The sequence below is a fragment of the Accipiter gentilis genome, chromosome 14, assembly GCF_929443795.1.
Source record: "Accipiter gentilis chromosome 14, bAccGen1.1, whole genome shotgun sequence".
NCBI lineage: Eukaryota > Metazoa > Chordata > Aves > Accipitriformes > Accipitridae > Astur > Astur gentilis.
In genome coordinates this window covers 8,423,573-8,450,261 of record NC_064893.1, presented here as the reverse complement: position 1 = coordinate 8,450,261, position 26,689 = coordinate 8,423,573, and the positions used below count along the sequence as shown (strand labels likewise).

The 26,689-nt window shown below is 36.3% G+C and overlaps 1 protein-coding gene across 2 annotated transcripts in view; it reads right to left on the bottom strand.

The window, feature by feature from the left end:
* Positions 1 to 26,689, bottom strand: part of CUL1 (cullin 1) — a 54,058-nt gene that overhangs the window by 12,011 nt on the left and 15,358 nt on the right. For both annotated transcript variants that reach the window (XM_049816463.1, XM_049816464.1), the window contains 8 exons: positions 26,375 to 26,667; positions 14,465 to 14,639; positions 13,114 to 13,281; positions 11,999 to 12,049; positions 10,774 to 10,864; positions 9,925 to 10,088; positions 5,934 to 6,096; positions 2,192 to 2,322 (listed from right to left, as the gene is read on the bottom strand). In XM_049816463.1, coding sequence (XP_049672420.1) covers positions 2,192 to 2,322; positions 5,934 to 6,096; positions 9,925 to 10,088; positions 10,774 to 10,864; positions 11,999 to 12,049; positions 13,114 to 13,281; positions 14,465 to 14,639; positions 26,375 to 26,514 — 1,083 coding nt within the window. In that variant the 5' untranslated portion in view covers positions 26,515 to 26,667. The remainder of the gene's footprint in view (positions 1 to 2,191; positions 2,323 to 5,933; positions 6,097 to 9,924; positions 10,089 to 10,773; positions 10,865 to 11,998; positions 12,050 to 13,113; positions 13,282 to 14,464; positions 14,640 to 26,374; positions 26,668 to 26,689) is intronic.

Sequence of the window (26,689 nt, the reverse complement as noted above, 5' to 3'; positions counted from 1 at the left end):
AATCAGGAGTATGACAGAAAAGATGAACAATCACCAAAAGCCACATTTATAACTACAGGGCAGTTGATGACAGTGATAGGAAACAAGTTTAAGACAGATGAAGTAAAGAACATCTTTACAGATAAGGTAGTGGAATTCTGGAACTTGCTGCCACAGGAGGTTGTTGGAAGCAGGTAATATCAGCAGGTTCAAGAACAGATTAGACATAGTCATGGACAACAGGTCCATAAATAAAAGGACTAGACATGGAGGTACTCCTGTAACATTCCTATTGTAAGAGTTCTAGATGCTGGCAACAAACAGCAAAAGATGGGCAGGGTTGCATGAGGATCCTGAAAAACATTTCCTGTTGCCACTGAAGACATACAGAGACTACATGGACCACCGATCTAATACCATGCTTGAGATCAAGAACTGAGATTGACAACCTTCCAGACAAGAAATTCAAGGGGACTTGAAGGACATTCAGAAAGGCATCTATTGATTACAAGGACTCAAAAAACCCCCAAAAAACCCAAACCAAAACCTAAGGCACAAAAAGCAGTAATCTTCCGACTGAAGAGCAGTCTCGTTAATATAGTTAATGGAGTTTACAGTACAACTCATTCTGCAGTAAAAATCTAAAATAGGTCAGATGAGTCAAGCTGGTATGACTATTTCTCTCTACTGACTACAGAGAAACTGAGAAGCATTTGCGGAGGTGATTACCTCTTTAGACACAGTACAGATAAATGAAGTTAGGCAGAATCAATCCTACCTAAGTGTGATAGAGGGCTAACAAGGCAATGATGAATAGTGATACAGTGGTGTGATGGACATTGGAAGAAGAGGCAATATGGTTCCCAAGAGACACAGCCAGAGATACTGTTGTGAAAACAAAGAACAAACATATGGGAAAAGAAAAGGAACAAAAGAGAAAGACAAAGAAACAACAAAAAGTGTCATGATCAGGAAGAGTCTTGTGAACAGTTGGGAGTCAAAAGAACTAATACATACAAATCTCAGGCTTCCCCTCTCTCAAAGATGAACTAATTCCTGAAGAAAGCTTTCATTTTTCCGGGAAATTTTTCAAGGCCTAAGTACAAAGAAACTCAAGAGAGATGACCAGTCGGGGGAGCCCATCTCATTTCAAAATCTAAGCTGATGTCTACAAATGAAGCTAAAGATTCCTATACGATCAACGCTGCTAAAAAGCTACACGCTTAAAACTATGGAGATAAACAACAGACACTACACGCATGTAAAACATTTTAATCTGTGTGAAAAACTACAGTTTTTACTGTTCTCCATGCAGTCATTACAGATTATGGCTTTAATTGATTACTAGTATGAACCCATTTCAAGAATATCCGAGACCAATAAGTTACAATGAACTCTGTCAAAAACCAAAGTTAAACCCCATTTAAAAAAAATTTTACCAGAATCTATATTCTATCCTAATTTTGCTGTGTGGAATGTTTTGTTCTTTTTTTTTTTTTCCCCCCTAGAAAATATCATATCAGCTATAGATAAAAAGGTTAGCAAAGGATTTAAACAACTTCATGTTGCTGAGATTAAACCGTAATCAATACAAAATTAAGTCTGAAATTACAATTATGGGATACAAATCAAGAAAGCCAATTATATGGCTAAATGACCACAGTGTTACAGAAGACCTGACCTGCTCCTTCTGTTGTGACCTCTCCAACCATTTCTCCTCTTACATTTCTCATGCTTTTCCAAATAGAATAAAGTCATTCACCAAACCCTAAAACCAACAGAAACCTTCTCCACGCAGTCTCATCCAAGTCAGAAGTCTATAAGATGATGAAATAAAATACAGTCCACTGGAGACACTGCTTCTTCAAACAGTGGACTTTCAGGTGTATTTCTAAGTGCAGGATGTTGTATTTGCACAGCCAGCTTTCCAAGCAGCATGACATCCTTAACAGAGAGCAAAAACTCAGAAGGAAAAAAAAAACCCCAAACAAACAAAAACCCAAACCAAACACCAAACCTCAAAGAGTAGTAACACAGTGATGTGACTGCTGTTTTAAGCCTACTATCATTTGAGAATTGCCTAGTCCTCACAAATAAAATCAGTGAGAGGGAAAACATAAGCAAACTGGAAGTTGTATCAGGAAACATTCACCCTCCTCTAATGTAAAACTGGCAGCAACCACACGGGGACTTATTTTGATTGGATACTTGCATTTAGAGCAGCTTCTCCACATTTCTCAATTGCAGCTAGACCCTGATTGTGAATGTGGGTTTCCAAAAGCTTTTTCAGCTCCCCAAGGCCATCCTGGATTCGAGATACAAGGTTATACATGCGTCCCAAGTCTGGAGAGAGAAAAAACAAACAAACAAACAAAAACCCAAGGAAAGCCAACATCTCCCATTTGTACTAGCTATAACTCCAACTTCTCGTTTACAAGTTGCCAACAGGGGTTAAACATCCATCATCAACAAAAACATGCATGCCACTGTTCCTGTAAAAAGCCAGAGAAAAACTACAGAAAAAATATTACACAGTATAGCAAATCTTTGCGCTGACCTGGAAAGCTAAGACTAGTTAAAGAGAAAACAACCTGTTAAATATTAAGATCTGTTTAATCTTCACAATGCCATATAAATCTCGAGAAGAAAAAACCCTGACTTACAGAAATATATTTACTTCTGTTTTCTAGTCTTCATAAATTTAAAGAGGTGCAATGATTTAAAAATGGAGTTAAAACCCTCTTATTTAGACGAAGTTTTGAAGTGTTATCATGAATTAGGGCTGTCATTAGTATTACTGCAGGCCATGCTAAGAGTACAACATTGTCCAGCTGACCACTGTCCTTTAAATCTTATTCTGAACAGGACAGTTCTAAGAGATCTAACACCACCTGTGCCTTTTATATATTAACACTTCTACTTGGGGCAGCATCAGTGGTAATGGTTGGAAATTTAAAGCAAAATATTATGTATTGATATGACCTTAGCAGATGAACTGAAACATTATAAGCCAAATTTCTTCCAATAGCGCACTGCAATAAAGCCATCTCTAAAAAAAAATGTTTAAAGTAACTAATTACCACTAGAAGTAATTGTATCTCAAGGAAAGAACAGGTTCTGAAAAGCATTACCTTGGAACAAAAGTAACAAAGGAAAAAATAAATTGGACGTCATTTCACATATATTAAAATCTCACCAGTTTTCAGCCAAGACTTTCCAAAATCAATTAGCAATTTTGGAAAGTCTACTATTGAAGAGAGTTTTGTTTTTATTATTAATTTTCAATAGGGCAGATGCTTTGTACTTTCTTAGGGCAGAATTTTTTTTTTTTTCCCCATAAAAAGCAAACTTCAATATGGCCATAAACCAGGTACACAAACCCACTAGTTATCTATTGTAATCTTGCCCTCACTGAACACTCACTCAAGTGAAACAGTAAACAACCAAATAAGTTACTGTAAACTAATGAGGATATTTCACTTTGTGGAATCCATCTTTATGTTGTCAGCTGCATCTAGCTCTCCTAAGGTGTAAGGACTTCTCTGAGGGGTTTATGAGCAATTTATTACCACCTGACAATTATCAGTTAAATAAAACAGAGCAATCAAGCAGCTGTATCACCATTTAACTCTGAAGTACAACACACAGAACTTGATGCCTTTAATACTGAAGCAATGCTTTCCATTCCTTAGAACTTTGGCAAGTTTAAACTTTTGGATTTGAAAAGAAAACATTTTTTCTCTCTGAAAACCACATTTGCAACCTGCTGTTAAACTTTTATAACAACATTAAGAATGCTGGTTTTTTATGAAGAGAATTTTAGAAAAAAAGGTAGAAGATAATGCCATGCATAGACATAATAAGCTGCTGCTAAACCTACTCACAAATAAGGGTTCACAGGTCGGTCTATAAGGATGTCTGGTTTTGGTAAAATACGGAAGAGATGCTACAAAGCCTCAAGGAAGATTTACACAGTAACTCCACCCAAATCATTACAGTCTGCTCCCAATAATCATAATTATTTCCTGTAGGTATCATACTGATGTGAATAAGTAACACATGGCAAATGCACCCTGCAACTTTTATAACTAGTTGCACAATGCGTTAAAAAAGTTACAGAACATCAACAGGAGTGGCCTGTAATACGATATGCTTAACACACTTCACACGGAGGACCTCAAAACCAGTGTACTTTCAAGGGCAAAGCAATAAAGATTTTAATCAAGAGCAAGATTTTATTACAAGTTTAGGATAGTCTACAGTAGGGTATATTACAAATTTGAGAGTGAACTGATTACAGTGATTAAAGAATGAATTAAAATAAATGTTTCGCATCTTGAGACTTCATGAAACTTAAAAAGGGCCAGAGAACTACTGTAATTTGCACAAGCCCAATAAGATAAAAGAAAATACTTTTTAAAAGAAGAAAAAAAATCAGGCATTTTAAAATGCCTTATTATTCTTAAAAATAACCCAAATGAAAGTAAAACCAAAGACATATAACAGGATGGTGCCCAAGACACAAGGTACTTCTTTTTGGTTTTTACCCTGACAAACTTATGGAATTGCATTGCTATGGTAAGTGACTGTATTAAAGGCTCACATAACCCATAAGCTTGATAAAAGTAAGGGAAAAAACAGAAAAGCCTGGGAAGGCTTCCTGAGTCCTGAAAAATCTTCTTATTTGTGCTATTACTATTTCTATTGACTAGTAAAATGACTTTATAAATGTCTTCTGACAACACCCACCTGTATCAAAATCTCTTAATCTCAATACAATTACAGAGAAAATACATTTATTTAAACATAAACAACATCTGACTTAAATACTAGTACAGGATAAAAATCTTCTATTTACATTTGAAACAGGCAACTTCTGACCTACTAATCATGCTGAATTGCCCTTTTCTATTTTGAAGGATCTCTTAGTTATCAACACAATGATTATAGTAATTATTCATAGTTGCTCTTTTAAGGTTGATATATCAAATAGACAGTCACAGTTGCAATTCACAACTCTCAAATGAACAGTATCATCAACAGTAAATTAATCATACCACCTCTTAAATTCTGTCACTTTCTTAAAAGCAGTATTTCAGCTATAGAGCCTTACCTCAACTTCCTATATGGATTTAATTAATTCCCCAACTGGAAAAATCAGAAGCACAATTCATCCTTATCATCTGCATGATGCACAGGAATTATCTGGCCCTAGTTTTGACTGTTATTTTGTGCTAAGCATTAACTCCTGAAGAAACTCATAAAAACCAATACAACAGGCAATTCCTTAAAGATACCGTAAATCTTTGATAATCTTTACATATTTTAAAGGAACCACTGAAGAAGTCTCTGTTCTATGGGTTCTCTACAAAGGTATAAACTTGATCCATTAGATGCACTTAAGACTTGTTTTCACAGCTAAAATTATCTCACCAATTAATAATTTCCACCCTTTCCTTGTGCCCTATATGCAGTTTTATATATTTTATATACTATATTTTAGAAGCTCCTTATTTGCTTCTATTCCTCTTTTAACATTTCCTACACATACTTCTTCTAAATTCTCACTGCTGACTCAGAAAGATCCATGGATTAAACTGAAACAGCTGGTAAGACTACTGGTCTGTTTTTCGTCTTCTCTCTCTCTCTCATGCAAGCTTCAGCTCCTGCCGGAAGGATGGCTCAAGTGCTCTTGAAGCTCTTCCAGCCATGTTAAGAGAAAGCAAAATTAGTGCTGTTTTCCCTTAACATTTGGGATCGGACTAGACTTCTTGAGGCAACATTCTCAGCCATCCCTATTTAATCAAAAGCTGCTTGTCAATCAGTTTAGTGACCATCTTCTCTCTTAACCTAATTCCTGAACAAATCACATTTAGCTATCACCAGAATCTACATTATTCACAAATCATCAGGGAGGAGTTCTAAGCTTAAAATCAATGTTTCAATCTCCTTACCTTCATTTTTGTCAGCATCCAACAAATTCTGAAACTCTGTATGAAATATCTCCAGGTGTTTTTCAATAAGTACTTGCTCACATTTTCGTGCTAACTCATCTTGTGTGCTCTCATGGAGATATACCTGAACTCTACGCTGTTCCTCAAGAAGGCGAGCTTCAGCCTGCAGAACAGAGAGAGAAACATGAAACCTGTATGGAAGGCAGAACAGAAATCCAACAGCAAAAAACAGATTACTATTTAGTAAATTAATCTAGGAAACAACAACCAAAAATCAAACCTCTCACTAATACATTGTTATCGTCCACCTACTTAAGCAGTTACTCTTCTGGGAATCATAATATACATATGGAATTGATGTTTATGTTGAGGATAATGTTATATACTGTTTAAATGGGGGGAAGGATCACAGCAAGATTATTTTCCCGTTGCTTCTGAATAAGAAGTTTACAGATGGAAATCTGCTGTCAGAAAAAGAGAAAGCTGCTGACATGAGATGCTGGCAGTTTTAGGATCAGCAAGCTCTCCATCTACAGAGGTAATTTTAAGACAAACATAAACTACAATTTAACAGTATGCCCATGACAAATTTATCTGAATGTTCTCATCGACATTCTTACAGAGAAACTCTTCCCAATAATCTACAATCATTTAAATTATACTAGCATTTAATTTGGCATATGAAATGCTACATCCCAGCAAACCAAAATTCTAAATGTCACTCGAGGAACAGTACTTATGCCAAAACGTAAAACTAAAGTTGTTTATGTAACGATTACCTCTATTTTGTTTGCAAAAGTTTTAAAGACTCGCTTCACAAGCCATCTGTAGTTGCAGCACGTTATTAGGGATTAAGTGTATATGTCCCCTTATCAGTCCAAATTATTTAAATTAATAATGTCAACAAGAGAAAGTAAGTTAATGCATTTTCCTAGTATTTAAGAATATCATCTAAGCATGAGAGATCATATTATGGACAACAACAACAACAACAAAAGAACAATTCCACTGCAAGTACACTGCATCATACACATACGGCTTTAAATAATCTCTGCCACTGTTAGCTTCGCTCATTTCTGTAATAATTTTGCACCTAGCTCTTGTGAAATGGTCCTGCGTTACTGTCTCCTACAGTTACACCAGTACAGGTCAAAATATGGGAAACAAAATCAACAGTTTGGGAAGAGATATAAACTCATGCTTCAGAGTACTTGCCAGTTTCTTACCAGTAAGGAATAACAATCAACTTCCTTAATGACAGCAAATAGCAAATCTTTCTGATGAACGCTGGAAACTGGAATCAGACTAGTAGGACTATTTATCTTACATTTAACCAATTCTTTATTTCTGTAGTTCAGGAAATTCTGCCATTTCTAATGCTGCTTCTTAAAATATCCTTAGACCTTCACTTTTAATGTTAACAGTCAGCTCTCACTTTGAGCTCCTTTATGAAAATAAACATTCACTCTGACTTCAAATTTGCTTATCCTCTCTCACTTTTTGTGTTGTTCTTATTCCATTTTCCTTTTGAGGTCATATTTCAAAAACAAGGGAAAAATAATTAGTTCACATAACAGTATCTTTAGCTGTTTTAATTATAAAGATCAAAAGTTCAGTTTGAGACTTTATTTCAAGGGGCAGTCTTAAGAAATACTGACCTTTTTCCCTACAGCACATCAGGCCATGCCACCTTTACTCATGAGTTCTGGCCTGAGAAGAAAAATTCACAATCCTTCTAAACTCAGTAAGTCTGCCTGTATAACTACATACACATATCCTAATTCTAAGTAAGATTTCATTGAGTATTCTACAGGAAACAACCAAAATTCTACTATATTGTGGTAACACTGATGTTATGCTGGTGTGCACTAAGGTACTCCAACAGGTTTCTTTTTTTTTTTATTTTGCAATGCTATTTATTCCCATTAGAACTCAATGCTCAGTGCTTCAGTGAGAAAGCCAAGTAAGTGCACTAATAGCAGATTGAACTACAAACGAAGTATACCTTCCAACATGTCTTTTAAGGCTTTGAATCGCTAGTATGCCATGTGACCGCTGAACAACTTGCAGCTTTTCACATCAGTCTCATTTAAGGTGCTTCAGAACAGAAAAGAACCCTAATTCTAGCAATACCTGAGTAATAATTATGGGGAGTACTGCTCTGTTCCAGGCATTTAAGTGGTATGCAAGATTACAATACCCAAACAGAAAAAAATCATTAAGTTTACAAAACTGCCTCGTCATGTTTAAGTAAAAAAATGTTAATCCTTAGGCATAATGAAGTAAGATAAAACTGAAGGACAAACTTATCTGAATTTTAAATTAATAGTTCTGAAAACTTGCACGACTTCTCTTGATGTCTCCAGCAGAGCATGCAGACAAGAGAGATCAGACAATTTGTTCCAGTTAACTAGCTTTTAGCTCAATTGGTAAGTTTCCCCTTTCAGTTAGGTCACATCCCTTAGTTTGTATCATTTTGCAAGCTCTGATCATATTTACTGTAGTCTAATACACATCTTTTTTTCAGTTTCATCAGCTAAATCCCAGGAAATGAGTAATGAAAACAGTTTCTTGTTCAGTCTGATTTCAATGTATGTGCATTATCTGTAAGCAGATACCAACAAAGCCCAAATAGCTTGTGTGCATCTCTAGTATATTAATTTGAGCAGAGACTTAAGGCTACACACTTTCTTGCTGAAGATTTCCCCTGCCTTCTGCTAGCTTTATATGTGTTTTCAGCCTCAACACCAGCTTCAAGCAAAGCGAGTTGCTCTTTTGTGGATTTTTGAAGTCTTGAAGATTGTTTGGGGTACTAATAAGTTCTTTCTACTTGCCACTAATCTCTAGTTCTTGAAATAGCAATGACCTTCAGATAGCTTTTTACTGTCCTGTATCAAGGAAGCCTGGATGAGCCAATCATTCAGGTTATGAATATATATTTTAGGATGAAAGTAAAGACAAGAAATTGAAAGGGAAGTAGCAAAACTCATTAATTCAACAACAGAAAAGTAAACATAGGTAGGTCTGGGAACTACTGGGCAACAATCCCAATGCACTAAAAGCAGGATTTGTTTTACTACGTTATTTCTAGGACTCCCCATCCCCACCCCTTTTTTGGAGGGCAAGGGGTAAATCATTTACTTTAATGCCAAGACTCAGACACAACAGGTTCTGTGGCAAAAAGAGTTACATTACTATATTACATTACTACAAAAGAAACACAAAGATACTGTAGAGAAGGATGCATATCTGCATATTACATACTCAGAAAGCTCTTTTTTAAAAAAATTAAACTGAAAGGGGAAAACCAAGCAATTCAGAAAGTGAGGAATCGTGCTAAGAAAAATATATAAAATAGCAGTTGTCCAAGATGGAAGATGACCTATCTATTTCACGTTCAGTAAGACTGACCCAATCAATAACCAGGCTAGAAATAGTCAATGTTTATCCAGCTTGCTCTTAATTGCCCTTTCTGTGATCCCCCAAATCAGAGACTATCTAAGAACTTAAATCTGGCCTCTGTTAATCAGAAGTATTGTGTAGGGTTCATTACATTAAAATATCCTGAGAGAATTAAAGCTAATTAATGATCTACTTCCTTGGCCAGCTTTCTCAGGAAGAGATTTCAATAAATGTGCCAACACACAGTTCCTTGTATAGGAACAGTAAACTTGCAGGTCTAAAGCAGAATGACTATTTTGGTGTCTTGAAGTCTAACAAAATCTGAATTTATTTTAACATTCTCTTCCATTTTGCCCATTAAGAAATTTTCAAACTTTCATTGTACTTACTGTAATTCACTAAGGACACAAACTTTGTACCAGATAAACACAGAAGCAAATCACCACAGGGAGAAAGAGCTAATTGTTTCTGTAAAATAATCAGCATTTTAAGAAACTGATAATAAAAGCCAATAATTTTTATTACTTTACCTCTAAAAAAAAAATATCTGTATCCAGAATATAATCACAAAGCTTATTAAATAATTTACCTTCTTCATGTACTCTGTGACTGGGTTCTGTTGCAAGAATTCAGTACTTTCTCGTGTATAAAATCTCTCTGTGTCAGCAAGAAACTGAGATTCAAAGGATTCTTTATAGACCGTTAGTGTAGGTCCTTTTGCAAATGCATCATCTTCATTCAGCCCCAGCTCCACTACAAAAACACAAAGAGCAAGTAATGACAAAATTGTCTTTTATGAAGTGGTCTCTGGCAAATAAACAGGTACCTTCCTTCTAACTTGCACGAAGGGAATCAATTACCTCCAGCACCACTTTTTTAAAACTTTTAAAAGTATACCTTTATTTTGCATTTTAAAAATAAGCAGCAAAAGACTCATGTAAACTGCACTTTTTGATATGTTACTAGATATATTTGGAAAACTTCACTATCTCAAAAGCTAGTTCAAATTCCCCTCCCATTTTTTCCCCTTAAGCGTTCCAGATTATATGCATAGATGCTTTTTTATTAATGAAACAAGACATTAGTCTGCATGGCAAAGCTCTCAATTTCATGCAAATGGCAAAAACCAACCCTACTCCACTTTGTAAACTAGTATGCTTCCCCCCTTCCAGATTTAGCTCCCAAATAAATGATTCATAAACAATGAACGCTCTTGTCTATCAGTTGCGCTTTCAAGCTTTACAAGTATGGTATAATCAACTGTAATTGTGTCAAGTGTCTCTACAAACATGGATTTAAACAATATAAAACTGCGTTTATTTTACCATAAAAATCTTTACTGGACATCCAAGGAGGTGGCATGCTAATTCTGGGCTCTGATAGGGGATATTCATTTATTTTTAAGACAGTAATAAAACCTTAAATAAATCTCATTTACCATAAGATTGTACAACTCCACTGATAAGCCTTGTATTGATAGTTTCACCATTTCTTTCCTTTTCAATCAACTTCAACACAGCATTTGTCACCTTAGAAAACAGGGATTAAAAGCAAGTCAAGCACAGAGAAAGCAGCTGGTAGGTCAAGCACAGTATTTAATCAGGAGTGTATTCCTATATTCAAGATAAGTCAAGCCCCCTGAGAACAAAATTTAAGGACACCACCTGAACATACAAAATTCCTATAGACATCACAGAGTATGCTACACCTCTAAGTTCTACAGCATAATTACAGTCCGATTAGTGGTGAGCTGTAAAAGGGTATGAAAGTGCTTGGGTTTTTTGTTTGTTATTGTTTTGTTTTTGTTTGGTGGTGGTTGTTGGGGTTTTTTTATTTATTTCAAAAAGCACCTTCTAAATCAAACTTCTCTTTGTTTTATACCTGAAATACAAGAAAACTCTGCAGTAAGAGCTGAATTAACCACCTGTATTTTACACAAAGAAAGCTATCAGCTTATGCTGATAAATAATGTGTTGCAACTACTGTTCCTCTTAAACTGAAATCTGGGTAGTATTTTCATAATATAATAGTCTTTTCATCATGAAGTACTCGTATATAAGAGTGAAATCAACATACATAGATATATTATTTTGTTGTTATGCAATGTCTTGTTTTATATTGTGCTGATTCACTAATTAAAAATATTCAGTTGACCTGAATCTCCCAGGCATCAGTGCGAATTTAAAGATTCACAGTAACATTAGAAGAGACCAAAATCCCAGGGCTGTCACTATCGGTTCTCATACAATCTTGACTCTCAAACCTTAAGAAATGACCGTCAGCCTAATCTCCTGCCTAGCTTAGAAACAGCTGAAGTTGTCACTTCATCTAGGAGAAGCCCCCTTTGCCCCCTTTTTTTTTTTTTTTTTTGAGGGGGGGGGGTGGTACAGGGGACAGGCAGGGAAAGCCAAGGGTTCCCTCTGCAAAGAGGTAACAGAACAGTCTTGGTATCAAGGTTCAACAACACACATAGAGAAAGGCCCATTCCTCCCAAATATTTATCGTTTTAACATCACAATAGAGAAGGTGGCAGCTCCTTTTTATTTTCTGGGTCTGCACCCCCCAAATTCTCCTTGGAACAGTTACTAACAATATATAAAATTAACCCTATAAAATAACACTATAGTTATAACATATATATATATATATATGCACACATATACCTGTTTATTTAATGGCCTGAATAAGCAGTCTCTCCAGGTCACCAAGGCAAGCTAGAAGCAAAGGAAGGGCGATGAAAGATGGAATAAACAAAATATTTATATATATACACACATACATGCAGGACAACTCCTTAAGGAAAGCTGATAAAAAAGTTCTGATTATTTAGCATACTTTAATGATGTTTTGGCACACATTTCTCATGCAACAAGACTGTTTCACAATAAAATTACCAACTCTACCTAAGATGTCCCTTTTCTGACAGTGATCCACTGCCAGCTCTGAAAACTAACAAACCCTGCAAGTTACTTTGCCACCATACAGCTTTTTCTGTTGGCTATTTTCAGGCTGACACAGTCCCTTAGTATTAGGCTAGTGAAGTTAAGAGGGAAGGAAGTAAGGGTAAGGATACCAACTGTTTTTCAACCATATGCAGTTATTTTAGTGAAGTGGTTAAATAACACATCGCTTTCCTAATACTTCACCAGCAAGGAAAATAACTATCCTTTATGAAAAAAAAAAAAAAAAAAAAAAAAAAAAAAAAGTACTTCTAGTTATCTGAGATCCAGAACTTCTGCTATGTTCTTCCCTTGTTTATATTACTTCATATTAAAAAAAAAATAATTATCAAGAGTACATATCAATCTTTCAGAACTGTACCAAAATAACTTATAACAAACCAAATGTTGACTGAATCTTAGCAGCTTGGATGCTAAAAAATTTGTAGAGGTGTATTGAAGTCAACAGAAAAAAAAGCAATTTACTTCTCCGTCTATATTTGAAACATTTGACTGAATTCTAAGTGGAATGACAAGGCCATGCTGATGCACACAGATAACAGTATAAGAAGCAACTATTCAGAAACAGACAACTGTTGACAGTCTAATACTGGCAGTCCCAATAGGTACAAGGCAGTTGAACATCTCACAGGTTTAGACCCACGGAATTTTTACAGATATACTGGGGTGAGAGTATGGAAAGTGAGGAGATTTCCATTTTGCCCACTTCTTCAAAACTTCTATGAACTTCCTACAAGTTTCAAGCAGCAATCTGCAGGATGATAATGCAAACATGACAGATGGAATGGATAAAACACACAGTTCAAAAAGCTACTTACTGAATAAATTTCATATATTCCTTTACGACCTTCATCACACTCACGACGAACCCAATGTCGATTGAGGTAGGCACATATCCCATTCAATACTTTGCTTGAGAACCTATAATCTTCCCATTGTTGAGTATAGAATTTCAGCACACTTTCATCCATCAAATCTTCACCATCCTGAAACAACAACCGTTTGCCAGTACTGTTGGGTAATTTTAAGGTACAACCAAGATATATAAGGGTGTACAAATTGTCTGGGTAATAAAGCTATACCATGCAATGTATTTATAGGAAATATAATGCTAAATGTATTACTAGCACTACTATCGTGCTACATCAATAAAGCACAAGGCCAGTATGAGATTTAGAAATTAAAACACTGGTAAAAAAATGCACAGCATAGACAAAGCTCCAGAGGAAACTCCCATCCCTCCTGTGGGAGGGAGCAAGAGCACACCACATTAGAAACAGCAAGTGACACCGATGAGCATGCTACGTAAAACATGCCAGTGCAATGGTAATGCATTCAACATGCCAATCTGCATAAAATGTACCCCCCACTCCCACTGCTGCTACTTGGGGTGCTGAAAAAGGGGAGCATGGATAGGGTCTTCTCTAGGACCCTGTCAGGTAGTAAATAGAACCCTGTATTCTTAGAAATGGTTATGGCATCACATTTGTTCTTGTTACAGAAAAAAAGAAGATAAAGTTGTAACACATGGAAGTTCAAGTATCTTTCCAAACTGGACCACTACAGCCTGAAGGGAGAAGGGAATAAAACCAGGAATGCATTCTGGTAAGACCTCAGAGATGCCTTTATACAGCTTCACAAATTAATTATGCAGTAGACTTGATAGGACACTAAGAATTCTTTTGTTATTGCTCAAAACTAAAATCCCAAAAGTTAAAAGCATGGTTCCTTTCCAAACATAACTAGGAACCACTCTGTTACAAAGCAGCCCAACATCCAGATCTATTAGTAATTTATTTATTAAATGAAATTCATGGCTACCATCAGGCATTTTCAACGTTACAGAAACCCATTTTTTCAGCATTACTAATATGCTGGTTAATTGGTTAGAAAGTCTAGCTATTCTTGTTCAAGATACAGGACAGCTTAAGATAGCACATAAAATTACATCTAATAAAATACAGAAATGATGTTTCCGCTTGAAGAGGAAAAGCAGCTCACAGGTACACTTAGCCTACAAAACATTCTAATGGGTAATGGAGACAAAAGCAAATTTCAAGATCATTCAATTTATTTCCAGTGGCTGCATACACCTCTAGGTTTGTTGATACAAGCTTATCTCAACGCAGCCCATATTACTACTACAAATGCAGATTGATCTAATCTTACCTTAAGGAGATTTGTCAAGTAGTTCTTCAGAAATTCTTTTAGCCGTTTGTACAATTCCAAGCCAACAAACTGAGCACCTCCAGGTGTCTGGCCCTTTTTCGATTTAGAAGGAGGTACTCCAGCTCCCCGTGCTTGATTAGACTGGTGTACACTAGTACAGTAGTTATAAACATGACTGACAGGAAAAGTTAAGGAATACGTGTGTGCCAGCATGAGACAATAAAAACACAATGAAAAACAACATGTTAATTTCAATAAGCTGTTTTATATGACTGTAAATGACTTAACCATAATACATTACATGATGCATTAGCCCACATAAAAATCAAACTAAAGCTAAGAAAATGAAGTATTTTCCAGAAGAATTATCTGCATCAGAAATGTGTCAGACTGCCGAGTGCACTGCAAATACTGACACTGACATTAAATTTACCTAACACTTACTTAACAAGACTACCAAGGAAACAAAGCAGTGGAATTTGCTGATAAGATTATTTTCAAGGTTTAAATGGAATTTATTTGATGTATTATATTTGCCTTCCAGAAATATATAAGCTTTCATTTGAACAGGAAGAAATTTCAACACTAACCTCAAGCAACATTCAGTAGTTGAAAACACAGAGGATAATATTTTTGCATTCTTTCAAACACAATCCTTTATAAAAGATTTGGTTATTTAACACTGATAGACAGGGGACAAACCTAGAAAGCAGTAATGGTGAGACACATACACTCAAATGCACACCGTAACATGAGATTCACTGAAAAGGCTAAAAGTATAATCCCAACATTTAAGTATGTGGTAGCAATAATTTTTCCTCTCATACTAATACAGCCTGGAAGACTTGCTGTATCTGTTAACATTTCAAGAAAACATTCTGTTTTCTGATCCAAAACATTCAAATGTTCAGAATTCTTCCAAAGTAGTAAGTGGAAGTCACATTGCTCGAAACACTTCAAATAAGAAAGCATCCTCAAAGAAACCGCACTTCACAAACAACGAAAATAAACTAGCTTGGTAGCACTCAAATTCAACTTGTTGAAGACTCAGATCTGACAACAAAGATTACCCTAATGACTCATCTGGCAAACGATTCACCAACAGGAACAAAGCTACCGAGCACTCACTCACGAAGCTACTGACAGTCCAAGGGCTGGCTTGAGTCACATCCCTTGTTAGAGAACATTGTATTAAGCAATCCAGAAGGTCTAATTTGGATTTAATTTGTGTTTTAACTAATGGGCCAAGCTTTAACCACTAGATAGGCTTCTTCCACAGTATGCCACATATTAGGAAATTAATACATTGCTGAGATTTGCCTTTTATCTTTCCTTTCAGAAAGACCAGCACAATATAATGGAAGACCATCAGCACAATTAAATATCGAGGGAATTATAAACCCCAAATGTATGATGCATGACAGTCATTATGAACAGACTTGCTTCTAGTATTTAAACAGTAAAGCTCAAGCAGAAAAATCCCTTAAATATCCAGTTAACTCCCTTGCAATTACTTTAAAAAAAAAAGCTTCACAGACAAATCATGTCCTTAAACTGGGTTTAAGGATCAGAGTATCCTGCATGCCACCAGGAACAAGGTGCACAGTCTCTGTCAAACTGAAAGGAAAGCCTGCTCATGGTCTATACTCATGTTCTTGTTCAGAAAGTCACGACACTGTCCAAAAGAGTAATGTTCTTTACCTAAGATTAACCCATTTTGAAAACATACAGCATATTTATTTCTTACCTATTACCTCACCCAGCTGCCAAATAATTAGATTTCCCATTATATCGACCAATAACATAAAACCTTCATTTGTGCTTAGCAACTGAAATTTTATCAGCCTCTGTCTCTACCAGCCACTTATTTCCTGGACATTAATGATTTCTTCTAGCTCCTAATAATTTGTTTGTTAAACTTTCCTGGCATTGTTGCTCCTTTTACCATCTACGCTTCAATTTCAGAATTCCCTGTTCAAGTGAGGAATACTACATAGCATAACAATTTTTTTTTTCTAGATACACAACTTTCTTTTCACGAACAAGAAAAGCAGGGCTTACCTCACAGTTTAACCTTAAAATAGTTAATGTAAGAGCCTCCAAATTGTGTATGGAAAGTCTCTCCATCACAACACAAGGAATTTAGGGCTGATTCATAAATACCCCGCTGGCAGATCTTGCCCACTCCTTCCCCTAATTCTCCTATTCCAAGTGGCTTTGAGCAAGCCTAAAAATACAAGGACTGTCCAGATGATGGGTAATTCTTGCAGCTTTTGTAAATACTGCCTGATGAAAATATTCTTTCTGTTCTTCTCCAAGAATAATCATAACAGCCTTCAGAAAAGTAAAAGACCAAGGTTAGAAGACATAAGCCTTTTTCTAACTCCATATGTTTTACTATTAAACCCATGATTCCTTGTAAAGTAAACACAGAGAGACTGAGACCTGCTGTCCATGCCTGACAGTAATCAACTCAGAGCTGGAGTAAAAATATACCAGTAATGCACATCTTCACTTGTTATTCTGGCTTGAGTCTTGCTAGCCGAAGTCTCCAAGACAGCACTTTTGAAATGCTGTAGTTTAGTTGTTTTATGCAAGACAAACTGAAGTTAGTTTGCCTGCACAGAAGGCAGTTTGCAAGTGTAAATCACTCTTTGACATATTATACATAAAAGAATGCTCTCTCACACTTTGTTTACAATCTGTGTTCCCATCTGCTAAAGCCAACCACTGACAGAAAGACTGACATATTCAAAACAAAATCAGACTTGTGCTGCTTACAATGAAGTACGTGACAGTCCATCTGAGAATCACAAGGGGAATGCTATGAAAAGAATTCTTGGTTGCAGAAGGGAAACTAATCCCCTCAACTGCTTCGTATGCTGGAAGCCATATACATATCCAAATGGCTATTAGGAAACATTTCTGTGGGTGTCTGTGCAATTCTGCATAGCAATTCACATACTACAACAAGCAGAGAAGTTAATTCATCAATAGAATACTTTGCACCGCAGTGAAGCTGCACTGCTCCCCAAGCTTCTGGCTGCTGAACTTCAGATTTGGCCCAGCAAACAGACAAACCATCTACAGGAGGAACTGATCAAGACCAAGCTTCTAAATCCTCCTCACAGTGAAGAAGAAATTACATTTACTTATGTAAATTAAAATTTGAGGTAGAAGACTGCAAGGAAGTTTATAATTGATTCAGCATCGTACTATTTAAGAGGAGAAATCTTTTTCAGAACTTCATTCTTCTCTGAAACTCTTCAAAATGGGATACAAGAAGCAGCAAAAGACAAATTAATTTTACCACCTTTCTCTTCAATATAATTTACACTACTTCTGACAACCTTTACTCAGTTTATAAACCTGGGCAGTACAAAGGAAAAAAAAAAAATTCCCATGCTGCCACGCCATAATAAATTTATGGCCTTGTAGGAGGTCACTTCCACTGAAGGAAATGATCTTGACACACAACGCAGCTGGAGGGCTTCCTTGCCACCTGCTTTTCCGGTAGTGTGGGAGTTCATGCAGGCAACCAGTCATTTGGACTGGGGAAGTGACTGCCACTACAACTAACCATTGTCCCCGTTGTCAGATCCTTTGCTGAGCAGATCTGAACTTCTGTGTCCACACAGGAGAAGTGAAACAGGCTCTTTCAGTAGTAGTGCATATACTTTTGGAGCAAGTACGCCATCAAAGCACAAGCTTGGGCACACCACAGTCACCTCTAATCTACCCTCTGCCCCAGAAAAGTACTAAAATACTCCATACTGCATTTTTTTCTTCCAGAAGCAACTACAAACAGAAATTATGTGAGACAAGTATCAGTTTTGTAATTCAACACACAACAGGAAAACACTTAGATTTACACTGATGGGTGCAAATTACTCGGTTTCACATGAGTCCGTAACCTTAAATTTTTATAAAGAAAACAGTTCTGCTGAGGTAATAACTGATTCCCCTTTCAGCAGCACAGCTGGGTCCCCACAGTTTTTCCATTTTGCTATGAAAAATTAACATAACTGGAATAAGTCTGCTTGAGGAACAGATATGTAAAACTAAAAGGAACTGAAAGGGAAGCAGAATTAACACAGTGTAGCACAAAACTACAGGGCAGAGAGAAATGACAACAAAGCTTTTGAAAAGGAGGAAGCACACAACAACAACAGAAGTTGAGCAACTCTCTAACCAGAATTTCTCCTTCATTACTTCTAGCCTCTTTAAAATAAAGATCAGTTTTAGGCACAAATTTGCTATGTCACCTATCTTGAGCAGTAATTAACTCTGAGTGCTCTGTCACCTCAACAGCTGGTCTACAGGAACAAGCTGAGATTAATTCCACTTTTGTAAAAGATTTGTATTTTCCTAGATTACACCAAAGGCATGCAAGAACAACATAGTTACCGAAACTACTGATAGGAGAATTGCTAGGAAAGATTATGGAAGCTTTGTATTCTTGTAAAACCACTTCTAATACAAACAATACAGCTTACTATATTTACGAGAGAACAGCTTTACATATTTTCTTCAGAATTACTGAAGCCATTTCAACTCTTGTATGTCTAGAAGATTAGGCTGTGTGAACCTCACAAAACCACCTCATGCACAATAAGTAAAGCTGCTAGGAGAAGTGGACATGCCTACGTGACTTTAAAGTTTCATAAGTCCAACAGACGAAGGAATTTTGCACAAGCGCACAAGTTTTTGAAATTATGAGGTTGCCAAAAACCAATCACTTTTCAGAACAAGTGCTTTAAACACCCACTTCAGCTTTGTGAGGAGCAGCAGTAAAACAAAAAATCCAGAAACCTTCATTCTTTTCAGGAAGGTATCAGCAAGAGCCTATCTTAAGTATGTTCAGTTCATCATCCAGTAAGGAAGGGTTACTCCCACAAAACAGTTCAAAGAACACAAATAAAAAAAAATTAAGACCCTGCTCCCAACCCACATTCTCCATTTGTGTTTCAATACACTTTATCCTAAAATCAATTACACATTTTAAGTATTTTGATTAGATACACTTGCACTGTTAAACCATTCCCATTTTAGTCAGGGAACGACTGAGGCAGAGACTGAAGGAGCTATTACAGCATCAGCCATGTAGCTCCTATGAAAATCCACGCATAAGGGAGCTCAGACACATTTCTACAAGTCTGAGATTGAAGAAACTTATGGCAAAAGCCATCTGCAGACTAACAAATAACTTCTTGCTTCCCTCTTCATGGCATAAACTCCAAAGAGTCACAGAGAAGCACTGAGTTACAAGAAAAACACAAATTTTCAAAGCCAAATGCATATACGAGGTCTACAGTCTTTATGCCAAGAAGTCTAAGAACCACCATAACTGAGGTTGCTTTTAAGTTTAAAGTTCTTTGCATTGACCAAAGTTGGTTTTGTACAGAATACTCTTGGTTACTATAAAAAGCAAGTAGAACAGCAAGGGATCATTGTGGAGAACAACATAAAAAAAGGAACTGATTGCACTAATATAAACATATTCTGCACTTCTTTCAAACTGAAGCAACAATTTTTATAAATATACACAAAACCATACAATTATACCTACCTTTCCACCCAAGAAAAGGTATATTATGTACTCTTCGAACATGTAAATAAATACATTTACTTCTGCCTTCGTGTTCCATGCAAGCACTAACTGGCACATGAGAAACTCTATGAAACATCATATTGAATATAAGCAGGATTAATACTAGCAGACAGCAGAGGCTGCTTTGATGTATCCAGAGTGATCTTAAACAATCTGACATTAAAGTGAATGGATGGCTTAGAGCGAGAGAATCTCAAGAGAAAGTGGAACAGTTTCTGAGGTTTAAAAAGCACATGCCCGAACACCCCAGTATCTTTTCTGTACAGAAAAAGCATAATTATCTGTTCAGGGGAAAAAACAACCCAACAAACAAACCACAACATACCATGCTGCCTGATAACAACAGATTCATGCAATCAGAAAATAAAAGATTCTCACAGCTTTAATATATATCTGCTGATCTAAAATCCTACTAGAATACAGGAATTCCAGTGAAAACCACTAGGAGAAGAATTGCAGTAGAAGAACTACAAAAGACCTTGGCAAATGGATGCCAAGAGAAGGGCTTTCTCGTTTTGCTTGGGCAACATAGGGCTGAATCTATCCACAGGCAAAAAATACGTTAAATGTATTTATACATTCTGCTTTATGAACAGACACATTACCCCAAGTCATCTTGTATTTTTAAAATGTAAGCATACTACACCTAATTATTTCATGTTTAATGCAATCTTTTCATTTACCACTTGCTAATATCTGAGAAAAAAATATCCCACCTTATAAAACAATTACAGTAATCTTTTGTGATGTACAATTACTTACATTTGGTCTGATGGATAATCGGTAACTACCACTTCATTAAAATAAGTTAAAAAAATTGAATCACAATAAGCAAATACAGAAACAAGGAAAAGATTTTTCATAGAAAAATGAAATGTGACAAAACATCCTAACCTTTACCTAACCTTACTTTAAAATACTTAAAGCAATTACTTTTTAAAAGAATTACTGTGGTTAATAATGGAACAATAATATTAGAAACACATTTGTAAAATCCAATTTACAGGTGTAAGACTTGAGCAAATTTTAAGTCATGGTAAATTCAGCCATTTTACTTCAAAGTTTCACGTAAGAGCTATATAATGATTATGCCAAACATGACTACTCAAATGTATTATAGGAACTGTTGAAATCAACAGTATGATTTTTATGTGCACAACATGAGAAAGACTTTGAAACCCAATTTGGACATTGCAGATGCACTTTTTAGTAAAACAAGCACACCTTCTACAGTTCTCTATAGTCTTCTTATCAATGCAAAGATTTTAAGATATCTTCATTTAGATAAAAATCTTATTTATTATAAACTAATGGTACTTAGAATCTTTAAACAGTCTTATTTTTCCCAATTCCATTTTTTAAAAAATGTTAAAACTGGGCAAAAAGGTTCCTCTGTTCCGTATGGGCATAAACTAACTACACTGTCTAAAAAAATTCCTTAAAAATGCTTCTCAGATTGTGTTTTGTAAATCAAGACAGTGAAAGCATGAGTTTATGCCAAAAAAAATAATTTTGACATTTCAGATAAAAAGTACACACGTGAAATAAAAGTCCACCACTAAGCTTTCCACTCACCAATCATATCTGGAAATTGAGGTGTTGATATGTGCTTGGAGGAAGAAAATAAGAATTTCAGAAAGTTATTCAGCTTTCTGTATAAGCCACTATGAAAAATCATGCTAGTTTAATAATAATGCAGGAAAGTTTTCTGACAGACTAGTACCTCGTCTGAGAATCTGCTTAAGATACGTAAAACAAGAAAAGGAACAAAATCCTTTCATTCTCTCCACTGCAGAATTTAAATCCAAATGTATGTAAATCCCAATTCATCCTCTCACACCATGAGGCCTGAAGAAAATAAATTGCAGGCTCACCATGTGATTAGTTTGAAAGACACGCATCACCTTCTGCCAAAGATGTACAAATATTTGATCATTGCCAAATGGAGTTTAAGAAGAGGTGGCCATAAAGACAAGTGACTTACAGCAACATAAATATGAATAAGTTGAGTAAGAATAATTCTAGTAAACAAAGTAATAGGTCTTCCACCAACAATTCAAAACAGAAGCTCGCAACTTGCTACACACAAGCATAGTTCTCTCTCAGACAGACAGAGTGGCAGTTTCCTTCAAACAGACTACATGCCACGGAGACATATTCTGTATACATTGATAGTATAATTTCATTACTCCTTGACTAACTGCAACAAATGGGGTTCCTTTTTTGTTGCTGCAGAACAGCAGCTTGAACTATTTTTCTCTTTGCATAAAGTAGAGAGAATTGCTTCTGAGTGAACCACCCTCTTGTGTGCAGTGTACCAAAACTTGCTGTTAACCTCCTGAGTTCCATGAGTGACTCCTCTGTGCCTTTATCACTCTTCTAACATTGATTTTGCAACCTAGTCCTGTGGCTAACAGCCTCCAAACTAATTGCCACTAAAGGAAAAATAGGGTAGAAAGGCCCTTCCCTCCCAACATTAGCAATGCTGTTAGGTCTACTGTTCCTAGAAATCTAGTTAATCTTACTATTTCTGTTTTCTGCATGAAGTCAGTGCTTGACATGTAATTCTATGCTAGCTTGCAGTACAGCCTGTCACAAGATGTTACTTACTATTGCAAGCTCTTCAGTACTAGGAATTACTTAATATCTGGGTAAGGGACAGAAAAGCAACCAGGTAAAGGATTTCATTTTCACAAATCTCACACATGGGGAAAAAACCCCCAAAACCAAAACCAAACCAACAAGCCACACAACAAAAAAACCCCAGTCTCAACTTCCACAGCAAGCACTATTCTAAAGGCATTCTGTTTCTATATGGAATTCTCAATAGAAACACGAAGAACATACCTCAGAAAGTAATTAAAGTACATTAGTACACTGATCTTCATAATCATGTAAGGAGTGGTAAATAAAAACATTGCAACTTCCATAAAGGACTGCTCTTCTGGTTAGGTGCTTTGGCATAGCTGGCAGGGCAAAAGGAATCATGAAAGTGTATGCATTACTGAAAAACATTTGGTGATCATCTGATCTGACAAAAAATACACCCTGCAATCAGAAGCACAAATGAATCTAAATTAGAAAAAGTAGGGATAAGGATCTTGATAGCCACCATTCAGAAACAAGATTTCTTGGTTCATCTCTTCAGTATTCTCAGATCTAGAAAACCCCTGGAATAATTAATCTCTCTCTTCTCCCACTAGAATGAAGGAAAAAACCCATACCTTAAGTACAAGCTCTGGCCTGTACTCAGAGACTGAATCTAGTCTCACAAAAAGAGACACTCTGAACAAAGAAAATGAGTAGAAGTAGGATGGAGGTCCAAACCATCTGAATTGCGTAATTCTTCCAATTCTTTCCCAGATTCACTTGAACAAGGCACAACAAAACCTTCCACATCTCCAATCAATTTTGACTGAAAATTCGATACCAGATACAAGACTAAAGGCAGGTTTGCTTATATGCATGGTTTTCCTCCCTTTATAAATTAGAGGGATGAAATGGAATCCACTTCAGGAGCAATACACAGACAGGAAAAAGAAAAGGGGGGGGCGCGGGGTGGCAGGACAAAAGAGGATGAGGAAATGACTAAACTGTCCACCGCACCAGATTTCCAAACTGCTCCTGTCACATCCAGCATCCTTGTAAGTAGGGCTGATCTTCAGACCAATTACAGCTGTAGCTGAAACTCATCTGCATCTGTTCTGCTTTCCAAACCAAGCTGTTTGATAGGCAGAGCTTCCAGCAATAGAAGTCCATCAATCTACTAGACTTGGTGTACGCAAAGACTGAGCAAATGTGTTATAGATAACTGCATCTGAAAGGGTAGGAATCTTTTAAGCCCAACTTTTGAATATGTGCACTTGGTATAGGATACAAAGTGCACTGTTACCTTCATAGTAGATTAAAAACTCTTAGCCTGCCTAACCAGTGCCAAATATTCTGAGTTATCAGAATATTAAATTAACCCACAAAAGAAAGTCAGTCAGCAAAATTATCCACTTAATTAATTCACTTAGAAGTAACAAAACCCATCCTTTGTTTCAGACCCAAAAACTCCTTGAAGCAACAAGGAAAAAGTAGTTAACAGACAACATATCCCTTTTACAGCTTTATTCCAAGAATGTTTGGGAACATCAGAAGGGGAAGAAAAAAAGCAAGTGTTTTAACATTATCTTTATAATAAGTATTTAGTTTTCAGCTGCCCTGCTTGACAGACCTCACAAACAGGAATATATTAAAGGCACTCAGAAGAAAAAATTCTCTCAGAGGTTCTACTACACATCAGATTTCTATCAGATATTCAACTTCTGCAGACTTGTTTTATTCAGCCAAGAACAATGCTGAACCTAGCACTGCAAGAAATCAGTCATTTTAAGTCTTAGGAAAAGTTCTGACCCTAAACCAAATGTTATTTCATCTTCTCATCACTATTAAAGAAGTATCCTAGAAACACTCAGCAGACCGCTCAGGGTTTTTCTCACCCCTCCAGGAGCATGGATTCTGCAGGCACAGATAAGATTACACATCAACTCTGAGATTATATGTACAGAAAACAAACTTTTCTATCTCCTTAGAAAGCCCAGAGAACTACAGAATTAACTGCTTTATAGCCTTCAAGCTCTTCTTTCTTTTATGTTTTTTTAACACAGACTAAAATTTGACATGCAATTCCAATTCAGTGAAAACAGCTTTAGATGCTAATTTATGTATCAGAACAATAACGTTTATTAACAAAACCTCTAAAAGTTATAAAGAAAAATAGCAGAACTACTTAAAGATAGGAAATGTATTCAGTCATCATTTCTTCTATCATATGTCTACACACTCTGCTGTACTACCACCTTCTTAAGCAGTGCTTACTCTACTGAGTGATAAAGGTTACAAGAGTGAACACAGAATGACAGATGCAAAACAGAGGTGGTTCCTCACCAAATCAATTTACATGCCACTTTATAGGTGGAATATAAAAGAAGGATTTCTCACTTTCCAAACGAAGATCTAAAGTCAAATACTGAAACTATAATACAGCAAGAGGCACATCTCTCCTTCCAAATTAGTTATAAAAGATCCTTACACACTACCTGACAGAAACAAGATTCCTACAAATAGGACTTCAGCACACATGTACAAGAATGAACACAACTCCCTTTTAGCATCTTATAACAACTCCCAAAACAGGGATATGCTGAAAAATTTCAATAGCTCTCTAATGCAAGCTAGGAATTCAAGAGAAATCCACTGGGTGCATTCTCACTCCAGCTGGAAAATTATAAAACCACTCAAGAGTAAAATATTACTCTGAAGTTGACAAGAGAACAATTTTCCAGGTAACCAGACCTTATTACCAATAAGACCTGCAGCATAATGCCAGAGTCTAACATATAAAGGAAAAATAACTTCTGTTTTCTTTTGGTGTATTGTGGACTTAAAATCAGACCTATTAATAAAATCACTTCAAACATCTGCTCTGTCAAAGATTATGGTGATCAAACCTGAAATTCAGAGGTAGCCATAATTATGAAGACAGTTTTCCAGAAAACAGAATGTTCCTTCTTATTTGTCAGTAAGATTAAATAGAAAAGGCTAATCTTCCAAATAAAAATATATTCTTAAAAGCCACTAAGTCAAATAGTTATGAAGCAATTTTGAGCTTAGAAAAGTGTCTTGGTTTTGGCTGGGATAGAGTTAATTTTCTTCCTAGTAGCTGGTACAGTGTGTTTTGGATTTAGTGTGAAAATAACATTGATAACACACTGCTGTTTTAGTTGTTGCTAAGTAGCACTTATCCTAAGTTAAGGAGGGACCATAGCCAGGAAAGCTGACCCAAACTAGCCAAAGGGATATTCCATACTATAGAATATCATGCTCAGTATATCAGCTGAGGGGAGTTGGCTGGGAGGGGCGGATCGCTGCTCGGGCATCGGTCAGTGGGTAGTGAGCAATTGCATTGTGCATCATTTGTCTTTTCTTGGGTGCAATTTCTCTCTTTTGGTTACATTGCTTTTCATTACAATTATTAGTATTGTTATTATATTATCATCATCGATATTTTTTGTTATTATTGTAGTTATTAAACTGTTCTTATCTCAACCCACAAGTTTTACCACCCACCCCACCCACCCCCACCCCCCCCCGCCTTTTTCTCCTCCCCGTCCCTCTGGGAGGGGGGAGGAGTGAGTGAGCAAGTGGCCACATGGTGTTTAGTTGCTGGCTGGGGTTAAAGCACGACAAAAAGTGAAAAGCTATTTCTAATCTACTAACAGCAAAAGTACTAACAGGCTTAGGAATTAGGATACGTGTAGAGTTCCATGTATCTGGATTTTGCCATACTTTGTCTGGTGTAAACCTGTTGGATTCCAGCTCTTAGGTCATCCCATATCTGGTCAAGACCGATCTGTTTAAGTCCATGGGGGTTCTGACTCCTATTCGATGACATTTTGTATTTCCCGTAAAGTCTTCCAGTGCAGCAGCCTGAGATCTGGTTATTCCTCCATCAGAATCACAAGTCAAGTAACATTCTAAACTCAGTTGCAGCAACTTGGTGAGATATTCTTTACATACAAAGAGTGATATTTCCCAGGAAGATAATCTGCAAAAGGAAAAGAAAATAT